Source organism: Lethenteron reissneri, chromosome 50, assembly GCF_015708825.2.
Source record: "Lethenteron reissneri isolate LAM-NWPU_2019-01 chromosome 50, ASM1570882v1, whole genome shotgun sequence".
NCBI classification, from domain to species: domain Eukaryota; kingdom Metazoa; phylum Chordata; class Hyperoartia; order Petromyzontiformes; family Petromyzontidae; genus Lethenteron; species Lethenteron reissneri.
In genome coordinates this window covers 5,187,247-5,211,059 of record NC_083828.1, presented here as the reverse complement: position 1 = coordinate 5,211,059, position 23,813 = coordinate 5,187,247, and the positions used below count along the sequence as shown (strand labels likewise).

At 54.0% G+C, this 23,813-nt stretch overlaps 1 protein-coding gene across 1 annotated transcript; it reads right to left on the bottom strand.

Annotated features, from left to right (window-relative positions):
- Positions 1 to 104: 104 nt before the first annotated feature.
- Positions 105 to 21,465, bottom strand: TTC38 (tetratricopeptide repeat domain 38). Its single transcript, XM_061572242.1, is given in 15 exon segments — positions 105 to 326; positions 1,449 to 1,471; positions 1,473 to 1,523; positions 2,070 to 2,226; positions 2,833 to 2,995; positions 3,267 to 3,348; positions 4,355 to 4,393; positions 4,540 to 4,599; positions 5,160 to 5,279; positions 6,018 to 6,093; positions 14,018 to 14,188; positions 14,367 to 14,544; positions 15,492 to 15,573; positions 16,257 to 16,334; positions 21,149 to 21,465. Coding segments are annotated over 15 exon segments (1,392 nt in total). The 5' UTR covers positions 21,179 to 21,465; the 3' UTR covers positions 105 to 244.
- Positions 21,466 to 23,813: the final 2,348 nt, after the last annotated feature.

The following is a 23,813-nucleotide window of genomic DNA, read 5'->3' as shown; positions in this document are numbered from 1 at the left end:
AGCCTAGCTGTGACTAAGAATACGGGGCCGCTCAAGGCGTCTAGGAAGTGGTGTGAAAAATGTCCATCGTGTGTCAGTGGTGGGGAAAACTTGGGGTCTGCGCCAATCTGCGAGTGCTGCCGTGTGGAAATTCTGCGTCGTGTTGTGCGTGCGCGTGAGCAGGAAAGAGCATCTTGTACGAGGGTGGCGCTGGGGAAGGGGTCGATGAATGGCATCAGCGCCGTGCACTCCGAGTTATCGTTGATCAGGGGGAATGTGCGGCTTGAAGCAGCCGCTGCGTCATGCACGATCCCGGCTTCACGGCGTCCCTCTCCGCCAGGAGACTCCTGCAATGACGCGCGAGACACCGACGGTGGCACAATCACGGTACTGCACCTCACACACCGCCGCCGCTGCTGCTGCTGTCAGCAGCACAATGGATTGTACACGGCGCACATCGCGGTATGAGGCGCAGCCCGTGCACAGCGGAAGAGACCGGAGCAACCGCCAGTCACAGCGTTAAAGATCCCCGCGATGTCATCAGAAGCGAAGTTGGCCATCGCGTGCCAGCGCCACGGTCCAAATTTGCCAAAAAAGTTTAAAGATTACACCGCTGCCTCTTACAACGCCGTTTCCTTATAACGCTGTTTTGGTCCTGGAGGAAAATTCCTGTGCGGTTGCCAAAGAGGTGGAGGACCCTCCTGTTGAGTAAAGAGTCTCAAGACTCGGCGAGGACTTTCCTGGCTAAACAATGCACACTCACAACAATAATAATAATGTATAAATATATACTAAATAATGAGCGCAAGTGCTTGCATGATCATAAATCCGGTCGCAGGACAGGCCACTGCGACTCGCCGTCGTTTCCTTCCCCTTGCTCGAGCCTGCAACCGTGGCAATGTCAACGCTTCACCTCCACGGGCTCCGTTCTTAAAACACCCGCACACGTCATGGCTTCTGGAGGCCTTCCCCTCTCTCGTCGACGACCTCCGAAAGCCAGGCCAATGCCCCGTCCGCTATCCTCCACACGCGCGCGGCCCACCCATCGCACCGTCTTAATTGCCGAGTGCGAGCTGCGATGCTTTCTCTTTGCGACACAGTCTTGGATTGTATACAGCGGACAAGCACGCTCTTGAAAGCTGAAGCAGTCCAGGGGTTGCCGCCAGAACAAAACACATCGGGGAAACGCTGTTCTCACCAGAGCCGACGGGATAATGGACCGACACGTTAGTTGAACAGGCTCGTATCTATTCAGGCCTGAACCACATTTCCCCACAACAGCACAAAAATGACTTCCGGAACATCTTAAAACTTGGTAGAAAACGTGCGGCAAACTGTCCCTTGGCGCGTTGCACTTTAACGGCTCGGTACATAACACGACCACATCACACACAACGCACGCACACGCAAGGGCGAGGAATGCACGCCGGTAGTAGAAAGATCTCTGGAATGGTAAGGAGGAACCCCACCTTGCCAGCCGTTTGTGCTCCGGGTTCAGGAGAGAGAATGGCCGAGTGAATCAGCAGCAAATTGAAGACGTCCCTCTGCACACACACATGCGCACCACACAGAGCACATGTTACAATTGGCTACACATGGTGTGAAATAAGTTCAACGTACATATAAAGACAAAGATCTCTCGTATAGCCTTCAGAGACTGTTGGGGCATGTGCTGTAAGCAAGCACCTATGAAGGCCAGAACGGCACACTAGGGGGTGGGTGGCCAGCACCAAGCCCGACCGCCTTTGTCTCCCCAGTGTCAATGTTTACACGCTGAACCAGATACTCAGTTGAGGCCGAGTCGACCTAGGGGACGCCCAGGTCTGGTTTAGATAATTGCCACTGGTGTTGGCCTTGAGCAGAAATCAAATTCAGGTCGCTGGTTCGTAGCGCAGCCGTGCCAACCGCTACACTACTGCTCCGTACACACACGTCCAAACAACGCGCAGCATCGGAGCAGAGCATTGTGGGTACTGCTCATCGGGACGGATTCAAACAGCGCATCAGAGGCATTGCAGTTGTGGAGCGTTTTCACGGGCGAGAGTGGAGCGATTCTCGGTGCGCGAGCGAGCGAGGAGCGGTTCCCGCACCTGCGCGTTGCTGCCCCCCATGCGGGGGACGTCGTAGCGCACTTGCTGAAGGAGCTCGACGCATTCACCGTAATTCCCGGCGTCAAACGCCACGTGGGCGCGGCACAGGTCCACCCCCACACGCCTGGCGACGCGGTCCTGGTCGCGCGCGTCGCCCCTGCCGGACAAGCAGGGCACAGAAATCCACGTGCGGGCACGCACACACGCGCACACACGCGCGTACACACGCAAGCACACACGCAAGCACACACACGCAGCAGCAGCGTCAAAGCGCCGCCGCACCCCGCCAACACAACGTGACGAACGCGAAGGTTGTCGATTCTTCACGACCACGTTGCTTGTACTTGTATTCGACGCACGAGTGCAATAATCGGCACGAACGGCTTTGGATTTTTGTTTTTTAGGAAACAAAATGTTTTCGTTGAACGACTTATTTAGTTATTTAGTTAGATATTCCTTCCGTTCGCATTTTTTACGCGTGGTGGAGTCCAACGACAGACGCACTGCCTGGCGTTACAGGTCGCGCACTAGCGCGTCAATATTTACGGAGCTCATTGCGGGGATGTTAAAGGGTTGGCTGAAATTTCTTTAAAATAAACACGCGGGGGGGGGGGGGGGGGTTGAGAAAGGGGTGGGATATCAATTATTTATTTTTCAAGCAATTTGTCGGAGCCGACTTTTTGCCACTGCAAATGTATTTTGTTTCACGTAGATTAATCTCGCTTAGCGGGCGGCCGTGTGTGGGGGGGGGGGGTGCGCAGACCTCCGCTCCTCCATGGCGGACGTCAGCTGGTCCGTGAGCGACACCTCCTTCGCTCCCAAGGTGGACATGAGCAGGTGGAGGTCGTTGAAGACCAGGGTGTGGTCCCCCACGTGGGAGCGGGTGACGCTCGCGAGCTCCTTCCAGCGCTCTCCGACGCAGACGCCTGCGGCGGAGACATGGGAAGCCGACGCCCGACCCCCCCCGGCGTCGTTAGGGGCGGCGAAGCGTTATGCGCAACGGAGCGCGTTACGGAGAGAACGTGGAACGAGTTCAAAAGTGATGCACGTGGTGCCGCCCCATGCCACCCCTCCTCTATCCTGTCCTGTGATGCGTGGTCATGTGGTCTCAGGGTCAGGCTCAGTGGGGTGAAACTCAAATGCACACAACACAACAAACACAGCACTCACTCTATACACCGCTCGCCCATCGCTCACCCTCGAGTGTGAGGCGGTAGAGCATCGAGCAGGCGTCCACCACGTCCAGCATTCCGCCAGATTCCTTGAGCCGGGGGCACACCTTGCGCGGGCACAGCGTCCAGCGTGCCAGTCATCAAACCAAGGCCTCTCGCCGTTAAAGTTTCCACAGCCACTCAACTAAACATCAACTTTAAAACAAACAAAAAATTACGCAGCATCCACATTCACCCAACGTCACGTCGCCAGGACTCGCGCGTGCAACGCGCACCTTTCTTATCTCACCTTAATTTAACCAAGGTGCCGAATCGAGAATTAGCGATTTCACATAGAAACGGTGTGATGAGAAGGATGGTAGTGCACGATGGGTAGGACGATGAAAGATGATGAAGGTGACGATGAAGTGGTTAATGATGGGTGGGCGAGTGAGTGGGTGCGATGAATGGGGTCGGGATGTTGTGAAGAGGGATGGAGTTAGTGATGGGGAAAGCGGGGGTGGAGTAAAGCGAGAGAAAACAGGCGAGCTTTCAGGGAAGAAAGACAAACAGTGACGCCGAGTGACGTGTAAACAGCTTTTAAACTCCGGTTGTCCTCGCAGCAGCAGCAGCAGCTTTTGGATAACCATCAAAGACGGTGTTCACCGCCATCGCGCTCTTTCAGATGCGCTTCTGCGGCCGTCTGGAACGCTCTTCCTTCCGATATTAGGAAGCCACTGGAGCTATGCACTTTTACATCTAGATTGAAACCCAATTTCTTTAGAACTGCTTTTTGTGTCGAGTTTTTTGACCTTCCCTCCGCACCTCCGGTTAGCACGGTTGGCAATGTACAGTTCAACATTCATACATACGTCTCATCTCAACATTTGCCACCCACCGAGACACACTTGTGTGGATGGCCCAAATCATAAGCTAGCCTTGCCCGTTTGCTCATTATCATATTTACCCATAGCCTGCCAAGGCAAGTGCACATTAAGTATCCACTTGCATTTTGAGTTTAGTTTTTGTTGTCATTCCCCCCCGTACCTCCGATTAGCATGGTTGGCTACGTACGGTTTGAAAGAAGTACAAAACACACGCGCACATTTCCTGCAGCACGTGCGCGCGTGTTACCTTGGTGTCGTAAATGGTCAGGGATTCTTCATATTCTCCCTGAAAATCAAGCGCAGGAACACCATCAGCCACAACAGCCATGGCTGGGAAAGCCGTCGCGAGCGCTGCGTCGCGACGCGAGCGGCAGGCGACGGCCGCGCTCGCCAAATCCGCGGCCCCCGGCGTTCCGACCGCGTGGTTTTTACCTTTTCCAGGCAGTAGAGGGCCCAGTGCCAGTAGTTGTGGCAAGCCAGCATGTCGCACACCTGCAACACAGAGACGGAGAGAGCGAGAGAGAGGTGGGGCGGAGGGGGGACACTTTCGCCGACAAGACATCGTCAGTGTTGAGGGCCCGCCACACATTTGAAACCATTGGGGGTTTTACAGCAGCACAATGATGATGGGGGTGTTTTCACACTTTTGTATTGTCGGGGGGGTGGGTGGGGGGCGCACTAAAAGGCCACCAGGGGCCCGCGAGGCCTTGCAAGGAAAGAACGCTGGCCTAGTGGGCAGCATCCGTGGCGGCACGGAGGTTTTTATCAAGCGGCATCTCTTATTTATATCCAGGCTGGCGCACACTGGGGGGAAAGTCAACAGAGGTTGCCCTTATGGGCAAGACTTACCCCTAAGCACGTTGCATACATATTTACGAGTAGCTGGTGCGGTGTCTAAACGACTGGAGACACATCGGCCAGGCGTGGTGCAACCCCCCCCCCCACCCCTCCCCTCGTGCGCCGTGCTCGCCAAAAACACTTGTCCCAAAAGTTGGTAAAGGCCATACGGGGGATTATTGTCTTTGTTTCTACGTGGGCGATGCTCAAGGTACCTCCCAATTGTTTTCGGTCTGAGACATCAGCGCTCTCCCCTTGGCAGGTGCGACGGTCATCTCGTAGACGTGAGCCAAGGCGTGTGTGGCCCAACCGTCGCGCTCGTTCATCTGCAGGGCCTGCACTCACGCACACGCAGTGCAGTCAGGGTCCAGAGGTCGCATAGCCATGGTTAGAGACCACATTAATGCCAAGCGTTCAGTTTAACGTCGTATGTATGTTCAACTTCTTACGCACTGTACGTAGCCAACCGCGCTAATCAGGGGTGCGGGGGAAGGATGACAAACTAAACACAAAAAAAAAGCAAGTCTAAATAAACGAGTTTTCAGTATCTTACCGCCTGGTTACACCAGCCCACAGGGGATTATTGTGTCCGTCCGTCCGTCGTGCATCCAAAAATGGGAGGGGTGGGGCTGGGTGGAGAGGAGAGTGTGGGGAGGGGCTGGGTGGGTGGGGAGGGGAGGGGCTGGTCACCCCGTAGGTGGCCTCATAAAATTCAACGTTTAGCCTACTCGCCCTCACAATCGGCCATGTTTGCGGAATACACCACGCCGCCGTTGACCCTGGCCATTGACCGAGCAACCCAACGTTCCTACCAGCTCCCTCCGCAGGAATGTGTTCAGAAGCAACCTGGCCCACAACAATTAAGCTCGACAAAGTCGTCTCATCACGTGGAGATTTGTAGCAGCAAACATTATCTAAATACGTCAGCCACCCATACGCTCACCCGCCCAAACTGAGTCGCTGCCAACCAATCACGGTATCCTCAATATTCAGACTGTTAAGGGGTGGTGGAAAGGATGACAATGACCAATCCAGACCTCATCCTTGGTCACATTATATCGGGGCATTCTTACCTGTTTGGCCGCCTTCTCTGCCAGATCAAACAGATTGTTTTCCTCCAACCCAAACGCGTGCATTGCCAGCAGATGTCTGTTGGAATAATCCACACGGTGCGAAAATGTTGCTTAATACATACAGAAGAATTTCCACCGCCGCCCCCCCCGATCCAAAAAAGAAAAAGTGCTGGTTATTTTTTCAAATAAATGATATTCGACAAAACACGGAACATTGGGTCAATGGTGCCAACCAGCGGGTGCCACGGTGGCGAGATGTTAACTCCCTCGCCTGGTATGCATGAGGCCGTGGGTTCACATCTGACCCCGACGCCTGCTGTATATTTGGAGTTTGCATGTTCTCCCCGTGGTCGCGTGGATTTTTCTCCGGGTCCTCTGGTTTTTCCCCTCGCATATTTAGAATCAACATCATGCGTTTAGAGCATTTGGCTGCTGTACATTTTCCACATGATAAGCCGCTTCGCTGTGCTATCATTTGTGGCCAGGTCGCTTCTGAAAAAAAGCTACATAACTCAATGGGTCTTACCTGGTAAAAAAAAATAAAAAATAGTGTAGTTCAACCACATGCCAATGGTGGGTCAGCGTCGGCAATGTTTACTGGGATACTGCAAACGAGCGTGAAATTGCATGGGCCAAAAAGGGACATTTGGTGGCACAGGGGCGGCCCTGGATAGTCGTAATGTATGTATGTGAAGTACCGGTGAAGACGCTTGACGCCGAGGTTGAGGCACACGTATATTTATTTCACAGTATGACAGTGGGCATATACACTCTCGAGGGGGTATCGGCCCCCTCACCCGTATAACTCGGGATACACCCCTAGCTAACTCTGTCCTAGCCCCGAATCCTCCACTAATGGGCTAGGGGAGGCTAACTGGCCCGACACTGGTAAGTCGGGCCCGGTACCCGGAGTTCCAGACCAGCTCTTACAAGAGCACCGGCTCTGGCTTTCGGGACCACGCCGCTGGCTCAATCCTGTCCGGCCCTGAAAAGGACATCGAACCAGGGGAGTCCAGGGCTCTATCTAAGACGTCTTCAATCTTCTTCCCTTAGCTTAAACATAACTGCCGAGCCCTTTGAAACATCCCCTTTTATACCCAACCCCTCCCTGAGGGGTGGGGCCCCGGGGGATCATAACGTTCGAACCAGCCCCCCCCCAGGGTGTCTGGCTCGGACGTCGTAGAGGGCACTTGCTCGTGCACTTACGTAGCCCCGCCCACTGTGTTTGTTTTCCATAGGCTGCCATGCATAACGGGCCCTCTCTTTAACACCCCTACATCACCCCCCCCCCCCCCCCCGCATAGCTTGCAGCCGTCCCGGCTGCCAACATACAAAAATGACAATAAAAGTGCATTTACCCCTTGACCGCGCGTGTGCCTCACTATTTTTCAACAATAACAAGAACAGCAACAAGAACACAACAAAATGCAACAGCAAGAAGAGAAAACAACCCGACGCACCCCCCCTTGAATAAATACGAATTCCGTAAAAAAAACAACCTATATACAATTTGCAGGGAACCCACCATACACACAACACCAGGTGAACCCAACGTATGTACATTTCAATGGGCAGGGAACACACCACCCACACAACACACAATGAACACAACGTATGTACATTTCAATGGGCAGGGAACACACCACCCACACAACACACGATGAACACAACCTATGTACACATCTTCCGGCCTCATAACAGTCTGCGCATTTTTGCGCGCGTCCTTGCAGCGGGCCCCTCACACGGGGTAACCCCGGGTGGCGGACCGTAAGGTGGCAATTGTCCGTCCCGGAGTGAGACCTCATCCGATGCCGTGCGACCGTCGGTATCCCCAGGAGGGGTGGTCGGGCGTGAGCCCGTCAGTCCTGATGCACCTGGAGGTGGCACGGCCGGCAAGGCATTAGGTGAGAACGACGGAGACGGACCCAGTGAGTCGGTCGACCCCCCACACGTTTGGCCACGCATGTGTGAAGTGGGTTTGTGTACCGCAACGAAGGGTTTTAACCTAGAGGGGTGCACGAACCATCGCCGCTTCCCCCATTTAATGCGCACGCACTGTGGTCGCAAAACTTCGACCACCTCCACAGGGCCCCGCCACGGCCGCGCCAGCTTAGGGGAGGTAGCCAGGGGCACTTGGGGACAGTGCAACCATGCCTTGTCCCCCGGCTTCCACTGTATTACGTGCGCCCGACCCAGCCTGAGGCGCTCATTCGCCTTTTGACGGAGGTCCGAGTTTAGCATAGCAGCATCCCGCGCCTCTGTTAATTTGGCCAGATTAAATTTGACGTGGTCAGCCAATTTAGTTTTCCCTTGCGGGTCGGAGATCTGCAGCTGGGCGCGAACAGGCGGGTCGGGTTCGCGACCGTACATGAGGTAAAAGGGGGAAAATCCCGTAGCTGCATGGGGTGCCATCCGGTATGCCGCCAAGACCCCTTGAATATGCAGGTCCCAGTCAGTCTGCGAGTCCGAGACCTGCTGTGACATCATTGACGTAATGGTGCGATGCAGGCGCTCGACCATTCCGTCAGTTTGCGGGTGATACGGGGAGGTACGAATTTTCTTCGTGCCTAAGAGGTCACAGACTTGTTTGAGTAATTTACCGGAAAAATTTCTGCCCTGGTCGGTCAGCAGCCGCTCCGGAGCACCTTTGTCCAGGACGTATCCCTGAACAAAGGCCTCCACGATGGCTGCTGCCGACTGGTTGGCAAGGGGCCAGGCCATAGGCCAGCGCGTAAAATACTCGACACCTGTCAACAAATACCTATTGCCCCTGGGGGTGGCGGGAAATGGGCCCAAAATGTCCAGCGCGACAAGCTCATTTATTCTGGATACTTTGATCGATTGCAAGGGCGGGTTAGACTCCCGCGCCGGCGGTTTCCGTTGCGCACACCGAGGGCATGATCCCAATAGATCCCCAACATCCCTCGTCATACCAGGCCAAAAAAAATCAAGTTGTAGCAGTGCAAGAGTCTTTTGGGTCCCCAGGTGTAATAGGCGCTCATGCGCGGCCCACACCACCTTGCCTCGCAACTCAGAAGGGACCACCAGCCGATGTCGCTGGGATTTGCCGTCCCAATGCATCAGCAGACCTTGCACCATTTCCCATGCATCCGAATCACCCTTCACCCGCCCAGCACCCCCGACGCGACGCCGCCCGAGGAGGGAGGTATCCTCCATTTGGAGGCGCCCCCATTCAGTGACGGGCAACCCCAACAGGGAATCTCTTCCCTGTTGTTCGATCGAATTAGTAACCAATGGTTCGTCGTCGTCGGTGGCTGCCAAGATCGGAACCGATGCGTCCCCTGAAGGCCTGCAACGTCCCGACCCCAGGAGGCATGCACATTCGGAGGTGGTTGGCATGCGCGACAGAGCGTCCGCATTCGTATGGCGAACGCCCTTACGGTAGGTGGTTTCAAAATCAAAGTTCCTGGAGAACCTCCAACCATCGAGACAACTGTCCCGATGGTTGTTGAACTCGCAGGGCATACTGTAGTGCCGCATGATCTGTGCGGACGGTGAAATGCCGACCGTACAGATATGGGCGATACTGTTGGATGAAATAGACAATTGCCAACAGTTCCCTACGGGTGACACAATATCTTTGCTCCGCAGGAGACAACACCCGACTACCGTACGCGACCACCCGTTCCACGCCATCAACCACCTGGGAAAGCACACCCCCAATACCCGTGTTGCTCGCATCGGTGTCGAGCAAAAAGGGCTTAGAAAAATCTGGGTAAATCAAGGGAGGGGCTTTTACCAGGGCGTCCCGAAGGGAGCAGAAAGCAGCCTCCTCCTCTTGACCCCAGTGGAACCGAACCCCTTTAGATGTTAAAGCGTGCAGGGGTTTTGCAATTGTCGCAAAATCAGCGACGAACCGTCGGTAATACGACGTGAACCCAATGAAACTCCTGACCTCTCCCACCGAGGTGGGAGTCGGCCAGGAGCTGACACACTGCGTTTTGGCGGGATCGGTAGCAATACCTGAGCGTCCCACGATGTGCCCCAAATAACGCACCGAATCGCGCAACAAATGGCATTTTTGGGGCTTGAATTTCAAATTAGCAGCCCGCATCTTTAGGAAAACCGCCCGCAACCTCTGGAGATGTTCGTCAAAAGTTTTACTAAAGACGATAACGTCATCCAAATAAATGAGGCACGACTCCCATTGCAATCCAGCCAAAACCAATTCCATCAAACGCTGGAAAGTTGCCGGCGCTGAGTGTAAGCCCATCGGCAACCGGTTGAATTGGAACAGGCCATGCGGTGTACGGAAAGCAGTTTTAGGCTTTGAATCATCGTCCAGAGGAAGCTGCCAGAATCCCGAAAGTAAATCCAGTGTGGAAAAGAATCGCGCTCCCGCCAAGGCGTCCAGCGATTCATCCATCCGAGGGAGCGGGTATGCGTCGGCAACCGAAATTTTGTTAAGACGCCGGAAATCAACGCAAAACCGCAACGAACCGTCCTGCTTTTTAACCAGGACGATCGGCGCTCCCCAAGGGCTGGTGGAAGGAGAAATGATGTCGGCGGCCAACATGTCATCAACAGCCGATTTGACATGGTCCTTTTCGGCGGGACTCAACCGAAACGGATTTTGGCGAATTGGTGCGCTGTCACCCGTGTCAATATGGTGACGCAGCAGGTGAGTACAACCCAAATCGTATTTATTCCGACTAAAAACGTCGGAAAATTCCCGCAGTAGTGTTTTAAGTTGTTGACGCTCTGAATCTGACAGGTCCGTCGATCCCGCACAAAGCGCCTCGAGCCACCCTTCATCGCTGTCCGAATGCGGTCGCGGCGCAGGGACAACGCTGACGTGATTTGCGACGGGTTCCTCACATGGCACCGGCGTTGCGTGAGCAAGCACGGTCCCCTGTGGGACCACCACCGTCTGCGAGCCCACATTGAGGACCGCGATGAAGGGTTCACCGTCCCCTCTTACTATGGTCTGGGCCGGAAGTAAATGAGGTCCACTAACCCCGGCCCTAGACGGCCCCAGCAGAACCCCTTGGGCCCCAACGCCCTTAGCGAAGGGCAGCCGAAATTTCAAAGGAATCAACATTTGCGCCCCCGGAGGGACGCGCACCGTTCTCTCTACGAATGCCGGCACCGTCGCGAACGCCGTCCGAGTCGTAACAGGCGATGGCAGAAACGCCATGTGTCTGCCCGACGGGAGCTCAATACATCCCTGGTCGATCAATATCCTAATCGGCATTTTGGCCAGGAAGTCCGTCCCCAGCAGGCACGGAACCGCCAGCGAGGAGGAAACAAAAATCGGCCCAGACAATTTAATTTCCCCAATACAAATTTGGGCACGAATTTGTCCGATGATGCCAAGTGAGCCCCCGTTAGCCGCATAGAATGGTACGTTAACAGGCATCAAAGGACGACTCCGGACAGGGAGAATATTGTAAATCAACTCCGAAATAATGGTCGCCGATGCTCCCGTATCGACCAGGATGCGCACTTCAACCCCGTCGATGTGCCCCACAACGGCCGACGACCCCGACGATGCGGCTACCACACGATCGGCCAGCACGGACCACTGGCCGGGTTCGATATGAGTACCCGGGGTGGTGCGTGATGGTGCGATGGTGCGCGATATCGGCCCCCCTCTCGTTGCGGTGTTTGAGTGCGTGACGGGTGTGTGCGTGGGCCAAACATGTGGGGTGCCGCGACTCGCCGGGTTATGATGGTGGAGCTTGTGATGAGGCCCGTCGTCCCGTTGAGGTGTCGTCCCGCGCTGTCGAGGAGCGCGGCACCCCGAGGCGACGTGGCCCCGGACGCCGCAGTTGAAACACCGCGGGAGCGCCGTTGGAGGAGACGGACGGTTGAAACGGCCCGGCCCGTCCCGGCCCGACCGTGCTCCTGTCGCCTGTTGCGGTCGGTGGTCGACGGCGTAGAGCTCCTCCGTCGGAATGGTGGCTGCAGCCACCGCACGCCCCGCCGATGCCCTGCTGGCTTTCCGCCGCAGTGACAGGAGGTTGGCGTGGAGGAGCCGCGCCGCCTGGAGCGATGTCATCTCCTCGTCCTCCCGGGCGACGACCGCGATGTCAAGGTCGTCTGCCAGGAGGAGGATCTTCTCCGTGACCATCGCGTCCACGCCGTCGTCGTCCATACGAGGGAAGGCCGACTTAGCCATCGCCAGGAGGCTCGTCCGATATGCTAGGGGCGACTCCTTCTCACCCCGCTTGCGGTCGTAAAATTGCTGTCGGCATTCAGCCGATGGTCCATAGACCCCGCCCAGCAGCTGTAGTGCCATAGGTAACGTAGACCGCTTCTCTCTCGGCGCCGATGTGAGGGCGGCGAGCGCGTCGCCGTCGAGGAGCGCCGGCAGCGCGCAGAGAGCCTCCTCATCGGACCATTTCGCCATCTCCTGATGGGCGAGGAAACGTCAGCGAAAACCGGCCCAGTCCCCCTCCGCGCCGATGAACTCCTTCAGCGGGGGCAGTCTCTGATGAAGCGCAGCGGTCGTTGTGGACTCCCGCAGGCTGATGTCACCACCACTCGGCTGTGCGTCGGTGCGAACGGCCGATGGGATCGCCTGTCGCGCTTGTGATGACGTTGCAGCTTCAGCGACGGCGATGTCGGAGCGGATGTCTAGGCTGGCCACGCCCCGAACAGCTGTAGCGTCGATGGCGGGAATTTCAAATTCGGACTGCTCCGAAATGGCGGGAAGGCGCCCTGGTCGTTGGCTCGCCTCGCCCCGTGTTGGATCACCGGCCCCTAGTCGCGTGATGGTCTCCAGCGTGGCGGCAGCGGCATACAGCAGCTCCGCCAGCCTCCCGTGAGCCAGCCGTAACGCGTCTGGCTGCGGCCCCTCTTCATTTCCATGGCCCGGTAAGGAGGCGTCAGGCCCCGGCTGCACCTTGTCTTGTGGAGCCGTCTCGGGCTCGACGATCTCGGCAGTGTCTTCCTCCTGCGGTACTTTGGCCCGCGCTGTTTTCCGCGTGTCCATGTTCGAATTACTTCTGACACCAGTTGAAGTACCGGTGAAGACGCTTGACGCCGAGGTTGAGGCACACGTATATTTATTTCACAGTATGACAGTGGGCATATACACTCTCGAGGGGGTATCGGCCCCCTCACCCGTATAACTCGGGATACACCCCTAGCTAACTCTGTCCTAGCCCCGAATCCTCCACTAATGGGCTAGGGGAGGCTAACTGGCCTGACACTGGTAAGTCGGGCCCGGTACCCGGAGTTCCAGACCAGCTCTTACAAGAGCACCGGCTCTGGCTTTCGGGACCACGCCGCTGGCTCAATCCTGTCCGGCCCTGAAAAGGACATCGAACCAGGGGAGTCCAGGGCTCTATCTAAGACGTCTTCAATCTTCTTCCCTTAGCTTAAACATAACTGCCGAGCCCTTTGAAACATCCCCTTTTATACCCAACCCCTCCCTGAGGGGTGGGGCCCCGGGGGATCATAACGTTCGAACCAGCCCCCCCCAGGGTGTCTGGCTCGGACGTCGTAGAGGGCACTTGCTTGTGCACTTACGTAGCCCCGCCCACTGTGTTTGTTTTCCATAGGCTGCCATGCATAACGGGCCCTCTCTTTAACACCCCTACATCTGTATGCATGTTGAACTTCTTTTGCACCATACATTGTAAACCATGCTAATCAGAGGCACGGGGGGAAGGGCAATAAACTAAACATAAAAAGCAGTTCGAAAATAAATGAGTTTTCAATTTGGATTTAAACGTGCAGCGCTCCAGTGGCTTCCTAATATCGGAAGGAACAGCGTTTCAGGCAGCCGCAGAAGCGCGTATGAACGCACGCGATGCAGTGACTAACCAAGTGTTAATCGGAGCTGCGGGGCCAGAGGGGAAAGACATCAAACTAAACACGAAATGCATTTCTAAATCAATGAGTTTTCAATTTAGATTTAAAAGTTTCGTAGCTCCAGCAGCTTCCTAATATCGGAAGAAAGAGCGTTCCAGAGGGCCGCAGAAGCGTGCCTGAACGTGCGCGATGCGCCCAAGCGGAGAACGGCGAGTCACCCGTAGTGCCGCGAGCCGAGGTTCGATGGCAGCACGCGGCTGATGGAGTCCATCATCTGCTCGCGTTTGCCCAAGTAGAAGTACGCATCGTGCGCGAACTTGAGAGCAAGCAGGTCCTTGGGGTGAGCGTGCAGGATGCGCTCCCACGCCTGGCACGCCTCCCACATGCGCCTGCAGCAGAAGCAGCGCGCGCGCGGCGTGAGCGGGCATCTCGATAATGTCTCTTGCCCTGTGTGTGTAATCGTAGCGACGTGCGTGTCACGCGGTGGAGTTGCGTGGCGCGGGGCACCAAGGGCAGCGTGCGTGCATGTCTGCGTGCGAGCGAGTGAACGAGCGAGCGTGCGGTCACCCGTCTCCGAACAGCTGGATGGCGCGCGCGTGCTCCCGCTCCCTCTCACTGAGCTTGTCGCCACCCTGCTGCGCCACCAGCGACGACAGCCGCTCCAGGTTCCCGCGCAGCCCCGGGTCGGCGAGCGCCTTCCCCGTTCCCATCAGCTCCAGGCCGCTGACCAGAACCCCTCCCATCACTGTCAGTAACCACACCATGGCCGCCCCCACGCCACATCGACACCGTTAGTAACCACACCACGCGGCATCGACGATGAAAGGCCACACCTTACGACACAAAATCGCGCACCTCCGATTATCACGGTTGGCTAAGTACGACGCAAAATTAGGTCAACATACGTGCGTGCGTGCATGCGTGCGTATACGCACCGCATTGAAAGGCCGTTCAGATCGGACTTGCACAAAAAACAGGAGGATTTCTGCACAAATCTGGCAGTCTCCTGACGAGGCTGGTTGCAATTCCCGACAAAACGTCACGGTACTGGAATTGCAAATGTTGTGGGTTCACTCTCCAACACACTGGTGTGCTGAACTCGTAACTAGAATCGCCATGTTTTGTTGATGTGACAATCCTCACTAATTGGCTGTGTCGGGTGGTGGCGGGTTTAACGACACTTTTATATATACGAGACCTAACCCATGAAAATCTCCAGTAGCGTGCGACTGTGGTCATCCAGAACAGACCGTAACAATGTATAACGACAAATCCCAAGGAACGACATCACATCGATACACTCTGCTCTTCCTCACACGGTTGTCTGCTGCCTGACCCACATGAATGTGAAATTGTAGGTGTTGCTCTGCATCTACATCAGCCGTTCGAAAGATGAAGATCATTGCTCAGACTCACATTGCCCATAAACTAACATTGCCCATAGAATAACATTGCACAAAATGTAAAATGTAAAACTCTACAGTGTGCGACTGTGGTAATCTGGAACGGCTCGTTCAACAGAGAACAACGCAATGCCCTATCCACAAATACGGAGGGAGACATCACAGCCATACACGCCACTGCTCCCGACGAGGTTGTCCGCTGGGTCGACCACCTGCACGTGAAACATTTTACTTGTTGCCCTGCAGTCTACATCAGCAGCCGTACGACAAGACGACGCAGAAGACGCACCGAAGTCTGGGTCGGCGAACACGAGCCTGGACATCGTCCCCTCGAGACCGCCCAGCGAGGCGTCGTTGAACCAGCCCATGTACTGCGCACGGCACAGCGCACGCGTGGCACAACATAAAGACAAACGCACACAAGCACCGTGCGGTGAACACACGCCGAGCACGCTCGCAGTATGCAACCCATGGTGCACCAAAGACAAACATCGGCCGTACAGCCCCTTCAACAGGATATGTTCGGGCGAGTGCTGCAAGCGACCAACTATGAATGCCCGCACTGCACGCTCGGAGGTGGGTGGCCAGCACCACGCCTGGCTGCCCTCTGTGCCTCCCCCTCTCGACCACTGGGATTGGTCGCGAGTGAGAATGGAACACGGGCCCGGCCGAGCCGAGCCGTGATTGAGACGGGCTTCAGAGGGCGATGTTGGCACCCCCCGCCCCACCCTGGTTCTCTCCTCCCCGTCTCTTTCCTTCCCCCAGTATGTTAGTTATCTTTCCCCTTTCACCTCCCCATATAAACCTTCATGTCCCCCTCTGCCCCCCCCCCCCCTCCAGCACGTGGTCCCCACCTGGGTGGGGCAGCGAGCCCAATTTCCCCCCCCCGCCAACTCTCCATTGGGGAGCACCTGCAGCGCCGAGATAGGGACGCTTGCTGTCCGCGGAGTTTCATCCCCCCCCCGCCCGCCCCTCTCATCTCCGTTCTGTGATCAGCGTTTAGTACCGGCGGACGTCGGGCAAGAGAGGGAGGGGGGGGGTGCGAGCGACTTACCTGCTGGAGGGCCGCGTCGTACATCTTGCACGCCTCGTTGCTCGTCGTGGCGAGCGGAAGCCCGTCAGCTTTCCACGCCTGGATGTGGACGACAAGCGCCGCTCGCACGGTGATCGACACATTCGACTTGCTGTATGTTGGACTTCTTTCGCACCCTACGTAGACAACCGTGCTAAAACGGAGGTGCGGGGAAGGACAAACTAAACACAAAAAGCTGTTTTAAATAAATTATTTTCTGTCTATGGGGCCGTCCATAAATGACGTCACGCACCTGGGGGGGGGGGGGGGGGGAGTCAGACATTTGTGACGATGTGTGACGAGAAGGGGGGGGAGTTTGAGAAATGTGACGTCACATCAAAATGCGCAACTTTGAATAAATATAGAATTGTTATAACACTAATTGTTATAACAACACTCCTACAACATCAGAGTTCAGCGCCACATTAAATACGCACTACAATGACAATAGTTTAGAGCAATTTGAAGCATGTTTTATTTTCAAAATGGAAATATTAATATTTGAGGGAGTGGGTCTGACTTTTTGTGATGCCGTGTGACGAGGGGGGGGGGGTCAAAAATCGTTCAAAATCGCGTGACGTCATTTATGGACGGCCCCTGAACGATGACACTGGTGGTTGGTGAGTGTCAGGTGACCGGTTTCTCCTGAACTCACTAATCGCTGTGTGCTGGGTCCATACCAAATGCCTGTGCACAACAATTTTTCTTTAAAGTGAACACAGCTGTATTTGACTATAGTCTGTGAAATTCACACACTGTGTGCATTAGTGGCACTGCACAAAGAGAACATGAGCATGCATGTATTTAGTTTGTTGTTCAACATGCTAAGCACTGGAGTGTGCAAATACAAAGCTCCCCCGTATAGCCTTAATCAATTGTTGGGGCAAATGCTGTTAGCGAGCACCTCTGAAGGCCGAAACGGCACACGAGGGGGTGGGTGGCCAGCACCACGCCCGGCCGCCTTTGTCTCCCCAGTGGCGATGTTTGCACACCGCACCAGGTACTCATTTGAGGCCGAGTCGACGTAGGCGAGGCCCATGACCGGGTCAGATAATCGTCACTGGTGTTGGCCGTGAGCGGCAATCGAACTCGGGTCCCCGGGGTTCTTAGTGGAGTGACTTATATGAAGTCACTATGGTGTTTAGTGACAGTAGCTGGACATCTTGAGTCTCTCTCTGGCACCAGAGTGGATATGGCATGGAAGCGGGCCCTAGGGGGCATAGTTCTGGTGAGGGTCAGAGAGAGAGAGAGAGAGCAAGTGAGGACGTGGCAGTCTGTGTGAACCCTAGAGGTCACGTGCCCGGGGCAGGGTAGCAAGGGGGCCCCCAAAACGGGCATCGAGGGACACGTGAATTGGCCCAGAGCCTTCTAGTAGGATCTAGAAGGGGGCCTGGCCGAGGGTGGAGCCAGGCTACGCTCAGGAGCATCAAGGGGTAGTCCCGAGAGGTTCTTGGCTCTCTGTTGGAATGGAACCCGTCAGTGATACGTCTCTTCGGTCTTCGATGTTACGCTCGGCATTGTGGGTCAGGCAGTGTGTGACTGACCGACCCGGTTATGTAGTTACCCCGTTGTGGTCTATTTAACCGTGTAGTCATCTCCTAGATGTAGAGCCAATGTACGTTTATGTAGTTAGCCCTGTTGGGGTGTTGTAATAAACGTGTTGCCTCAAACTCCAGTGTGTGTCTCCGTACAACACACTACATTAGCGCAGAGCGCTCACCGCCACCCATCCCACCGTGTACCGTGCCGGCCTTCATAGGTGCCGCTCCCTAACGGCACTTGACCCAACAGTCTTAAGGCTACACGGGGGATCTCCGCTTTTGTACAAGCTTCGGCGAGCGATCGTTTAACCCCTTGGCTTCTCGTTGCCAGGGGCGGCCGAGTGCGAGTGGTGCTCAAAGAGCCAAGCGGAATGTGCCTGGAGCAGGAACCAGCGTGCTTTTTTACTCCACAGCCATAACGTAAATCCAGCTAGGGGCCAGCTTTCTTGACTTATTCAATCTTTGTTTTGTTTTGTTACCAGGTAAGGCCCAATGAGCTGTGGAGCTCTTTATCAGTAAAAGCGACCTGGCCACAAATGATAGCTCAACGAAGTGGCTTATCATGATGAAATTTATAGAAGCCAAATACTCGTAAACAAATGTTTCTGAATGTGGAAGGAAGAACCGGAGAAATATTCCACGCGACCATGGGGAGAGAGACACGCAAACTCCAAATACACGTGCGTCAGGGTCGGGATCGAACCCACGACCTCGTGTATACCAGGCGAGGTAGTCAACATCTCCTCGCCACCGTGGCACCCCGATAATTATTCTGATGAGGGCCACTTTTGCCGATAAGATATCGTCAGTGTGAGGGTCGCCACAAATTTGAAACCATTGGGGATTTGATTGACAAGCACGATGATGATGATTGGGGGGGAAGGGGTGTCACACGTTGTGTATCGTCGGGGGCCACACGCCAGGAGCCACTAGAGGCTCGCGGGTCCTTGCAATGAAGAACACTGCGCGAGGCAGTAGTGGCTACTACGCACGTGGCCTGGTACTGGTAGGAACCTCCTGTTCTTGGTTCTTTCGGTAAAGTCACGTATAGGGGAAATAATAAAAATATATTTTTTAATTTTATTATTTCCCTCCTACGTGACTTTACCGAAAGAACCAAGAAGATGAATCCCTGCAGTCACGAAAGCTTTAAATAAAAAAAAAGGAACCTCCTGGTTACACCAGCCCACAGGGGATTACTGTGTCCGACCGTCCGTCGTGCAGGGAAGGGCTGGGTGGGGAGGGGAGGGTGGGGTGGGGCTGGGTGCGGAGGGGCTGGGTGGGGAGGGGCTGGTCACCCCGTGGTGCCCTTATAAAACTCAACGTTTAACCTACTCACGCCGGCTTGTGCCCGCCCTCAGTCGGGCATATTTGCAGAATACACCACGCCGCCGTTGACCCTGGCCATTGACCAAGCAACCCAACGTTCCGACCAGCTCCCTCCGCAGCAGGAATGTGTTCCAGCACCGTGGAGGCAGCAGCGAGGGGATGGTGGATCACCACCACACGGATGTTGCGTGAAACTCACTTTCCGTGGGCGTCGAGGTGCCCGTACCGTGGCTTGCCACAAGTAATGCGGTACAGCAAAACACGGGAACCAATCTCCATCTTTTCCATCCGTACGGGATAGGGCGTTTCCCCCTCGCAATTATGCGAGGGTTTTCTCCGAGAGCTCCGTGTTCCAGCCAAAACTGGCTCAATCCCAGCTTAAATAGTCGCTCCAAGCCTGGGGTGTGTCATTCAGACTCTGTCTTCTCGACAGACCTGTTCTCCACCTGAGGACGGCTGCTTGCGTTGTGGCCAAAACGCCGTGAAAATTATTTTATTATGTTTAATTTTTATTATTTTATTATTTCCATTCTACGTGACTTTACCAAAAGAACCAAGAAGATGAATCCCTGCAGTCACGAAAGCTTTAAATCGAAATTTAATGTGTAGAGAATCGCAGAGCTTTGAAAATTGTTCGATGCACACAAGGACCGCCTGGCTGTCGCCCCACAAGTAGTTGCGATTCCTCCTCGCGGCTCCGAGTCGAGAAAAGAGCTTCATTGCTCATCGGATTCCCCCAATATAAATATTCTGATTCAGACTCTTCTACACCGCACCCGTCCATCTCTTCTGTAGCCCGTGCCCCGCCGGTTTAGCCCCCCTTATCCGGCCAAACAGAAGCTCCTTGGGCATGCGGTGTCTGGGCATGCGGGCGACATGGCCGAGCCTTTCCTCGCCTGCCGCAAGAGAGCTCAAATGACGGAACTTTGTCCGGACCTTTCAATGATTTGTGAACTCCTCACACAATCCAGCCCGGTTGATCGTAGGCAAGACAGCCGAAATGTTTCAAACCAGTGCAGACGTTCATTTAAAAGTCTCCACACGACTCTCAAACAGAGGGATGGGAGGGCACGGCTGTGGCCGAGGAGACCCGAAGTTTTATATGGGGGAGCCAGGTGGCTTCCACGCAGCTTCCCAGATATTGGAACTCCTCCACTCCATTCCACAACTGCCCCATCACTCACGGGGAGTGGAGGGGGTGGAGACTTTGATATAAAATACCCAGGCATGTTGTGTGGTTTTTGGCCCCAGCTCTTTGTAGCATGCTCCATGTACGGATTCAACAGTACACTCTCAAAGATCCCCCGTATAGCCTTAGCAGACTGTAGGGGCAAGTGCTGTTAGCGAGCACCTATGAAGGCCGGAACGGTACACGAACAAGGGGGTGGGTGACCAGCACCACACCCGACCGCCTTTGTCTCCCCAGTGGCGATGTTTACACACCGCACCAGGTACTCATTTAAGGCTGAGTCGACCTAGGGGAGGCCTAGGACCGGTTCAGATAATCGTCACTGGTGTTAGCCGTGAGCGGGAATCGAACCCGGGTCACCAGGTTCATAGCGCAGCGTGCTAACCGCTACACCACCGCTCCCCAACAGCACACTACACACACGCAGACACTACACAACACACATACACTGCACACACTCATCACATACACTCACACACGCTGTACACTCATACACAATCTTAACACTACACACACACATACACTATCTTCTTGGTACTTTCGGTAAAGTCACGTAGAAGGGAAATAATAAAAATAAAACATACAATTATTTTTTTATGTTTTATTATTTCCCTTCTACGTGACTTTACATTTTTTATTGTTTTATTTTTATTTTTTCATTATTTCCCTTCTACGTGACTTTACCGAAAGAACCAAGAAGATGAATCCCTGCAGTCACGAAAGCTTTAAATCGAAACACATACACTACACACACATACACTGCACACACACACTCATGCACCGCACACACTCTTACACACACGCAATTAACTCACCTGGCAGTCCCAAAGCTGAGCCACCTCCATGGTTGAGTACCACAGTCGGCACACAGCTACAGTCCACGCTGCTGCAGTCTACGCAGTCTAAGGTCCACACACACACACGGGCTTCAGCACACAACAGGCGACAATCTACAGAGCGACCGTACACACCCCGCAGGAGTGAGTCTATAGTCCACGGAGTCTACAGTCCAGACTCCAGAGTGCACACAATCCACACAGCGGCAGTACAAGAGAGTGAATGTCCACCTACAGGCTACAGCCTACGCCGCCACGCACTGAACGAGCCCTGGAGATGCTCACTGCCGCGATGGATGGAGCCCAATGTGCCCCCGACGTCAGCAAGGGGCTATTTATAGGCGCAACAAGACCACGCCCCTCGCGCGTGATTGGTTGCTGGAGGGTCCACGCCTTCCACTCACCATGCTTAAGCCCCGCCCCCACGTGGGGGAGGAGGGGGGGCTACGTGTATGGGGGGGCAAACCAACCCCTATGTGGGGGGGGGGGGGAGGGGCATGCTGACCCATAACACTGGTCAACAAAAAAAAACAATAACACTGGTCAACAAAAAAAAACAATAACACTGGTCAACAAAAAAACAATAACACTGGTCAACAAAAAAAAAAACAATAACACTGGTCAACAAAAAAAAACAATAACACTGGTCAACAAAAAACACATTTACACTGGTCAACAAAAAAAAACATTTTTTTCTGGCCTGGACTTTTGCAGCTGCTTTAGACTAATTTCAGGGTGCTGATTCCAAATCTGATCTCAGATTTGCTCTATCACATCTCATTTCTATGCTATCGGCATACCCCATTTTCATTGATTTTACCAGAAATGAACTTTGTCGCTTATGATTGCAAGTTGTTGCGAGTCAGTGACTGCTTTAGTGTTATAATATGGTGCTGTATTTTTAGGATAGTGTGTTTATAATATAATTTTATGTAGATATCCACATTTATTTCATAGTTTTCTTCTGCAGTTTTTATTGAAAATGATGTGATAGACAAAAACTGATGCCAGATTTGGAATCGGCACCCCAAAATTACCTTAAAACCGTTGGAATACCTTATGCCTGAAAAAGTGTATTGACCAGTGTAATCATATCAGAATCTTTGTTTATCCTGGAGGATGCCTACGTGGTGGTGAGGAAGGGGGGCATGCCACCCCCCCCCCTCCCCACGCTTCTTCTATCGTGTGGCATGGAAGCCGCAGTTTGTTGTATCGCGGTCGTAGTTGAATGGTCAAGGTCCTTCAATCAATCCAAGGCGGCAAGTCGATGCTGTGTGGATTGCAGCGATGAAGCCAAGGGGAGGGGGGGTGTGTGCATGAGTGGCGCATTCGTCGACGATGCGTTTGGTGGTTTGGGCTTCACCACAGCCGCAGTTTGGTGATTCTACGATTTGCCATTGATGGAAACACGCTGTAACAACCACAATAGCCGCAAAAACACTGTCTCTTCCTTCCTCCACACATATGACCATCGGCAAACTGTGTGCTGAATATATATTTACAACATCCCATACTGGAGGAAGGGCCTTTGCTATTGATGCCCCCAGGGTCTGGAATGCTATTGCCAATAAACTGCAACTTGAATCACTACCTATGAGATCTTCACTCAAAACTGCCCTAGAGGAGTTGTACACCCATAGCTGCCACTGCTATTCAGTGGCCTAAAATAAAATGTTTCGCTCCGGGTGATCGCTGAAAAGTATGACCTGTGTTTTGATTTAGTGTGCTGATCTTAAAGGTGCATTGAATTTTTTTTATACTCCGACTGATGCTCCTGCTGTTGTGGAGTCAGCTATGGCTGCAGGGTTTGGTAGTACATGTTGTTTATGTCGTTTTATTGTGAAAATTCGGTCACAGTTCCTATAATCACTGTTTCATTGCTTTAATAGCTTTATTTTTGGTGATTTCGAAAAGTTTTTTGGTTTGGCCATGTTTGTTTGCTGTAGTACGGAGTTAGACTGGTGGCCTTAATCTAAGTTGTCTTGTGGTTGTTGTTGTTGTTTTACTTGCATCCCACTGGGATTTTTGCACACAGTGTTGGTGTACGGTGCTTTTTCTGCAATATTTTGCTGTCTTTTCTCGGATTTTCTGTTTGCACATAGTCACATAGTCACTTTAAGATGTTTTCTTGTTCATGTTTTTTTTGTTGCGGTTGCACCCGATTCAAGAGCCGAATGGCTCACAGGGCTATACCTAATAAATGTACTTGAACATGAACTTAAGCCACACGGCCTTCCTTCTGGGAGTGCGTAATTCAGCAGCATTCGTTCAACGCGAGCAAAACTCGGGATCGGTTTCGACGTTCAATGTCTCATCAGCAGGCCTGCCGGTCTCGCTTGGATCCGTGCTGGTGAACTGCCAGGTGATTTTATTGGCAGGCATCACCGTCCTCTCCGCTCGATGTTGGGTCGTACGCAGCTTGACGATGAGCGCGTGAGTGAGTTATTCCAGGCTTGGAGACTCACCTCAGCTAACCCGGAGCAAATTGTGGGAGACCAGGCGGTGCAAGGCGACAGGCGAGGAACAGAAGCATCTGAAACCGAACTGCGGACCCAATGAGGCAAGAAACGCTGCTTCACAACACGCGGAGTCCTTATTTAACGCGTTAGACACGTTCCTGAAAAGCGTCGCGTTAAGCGAATAT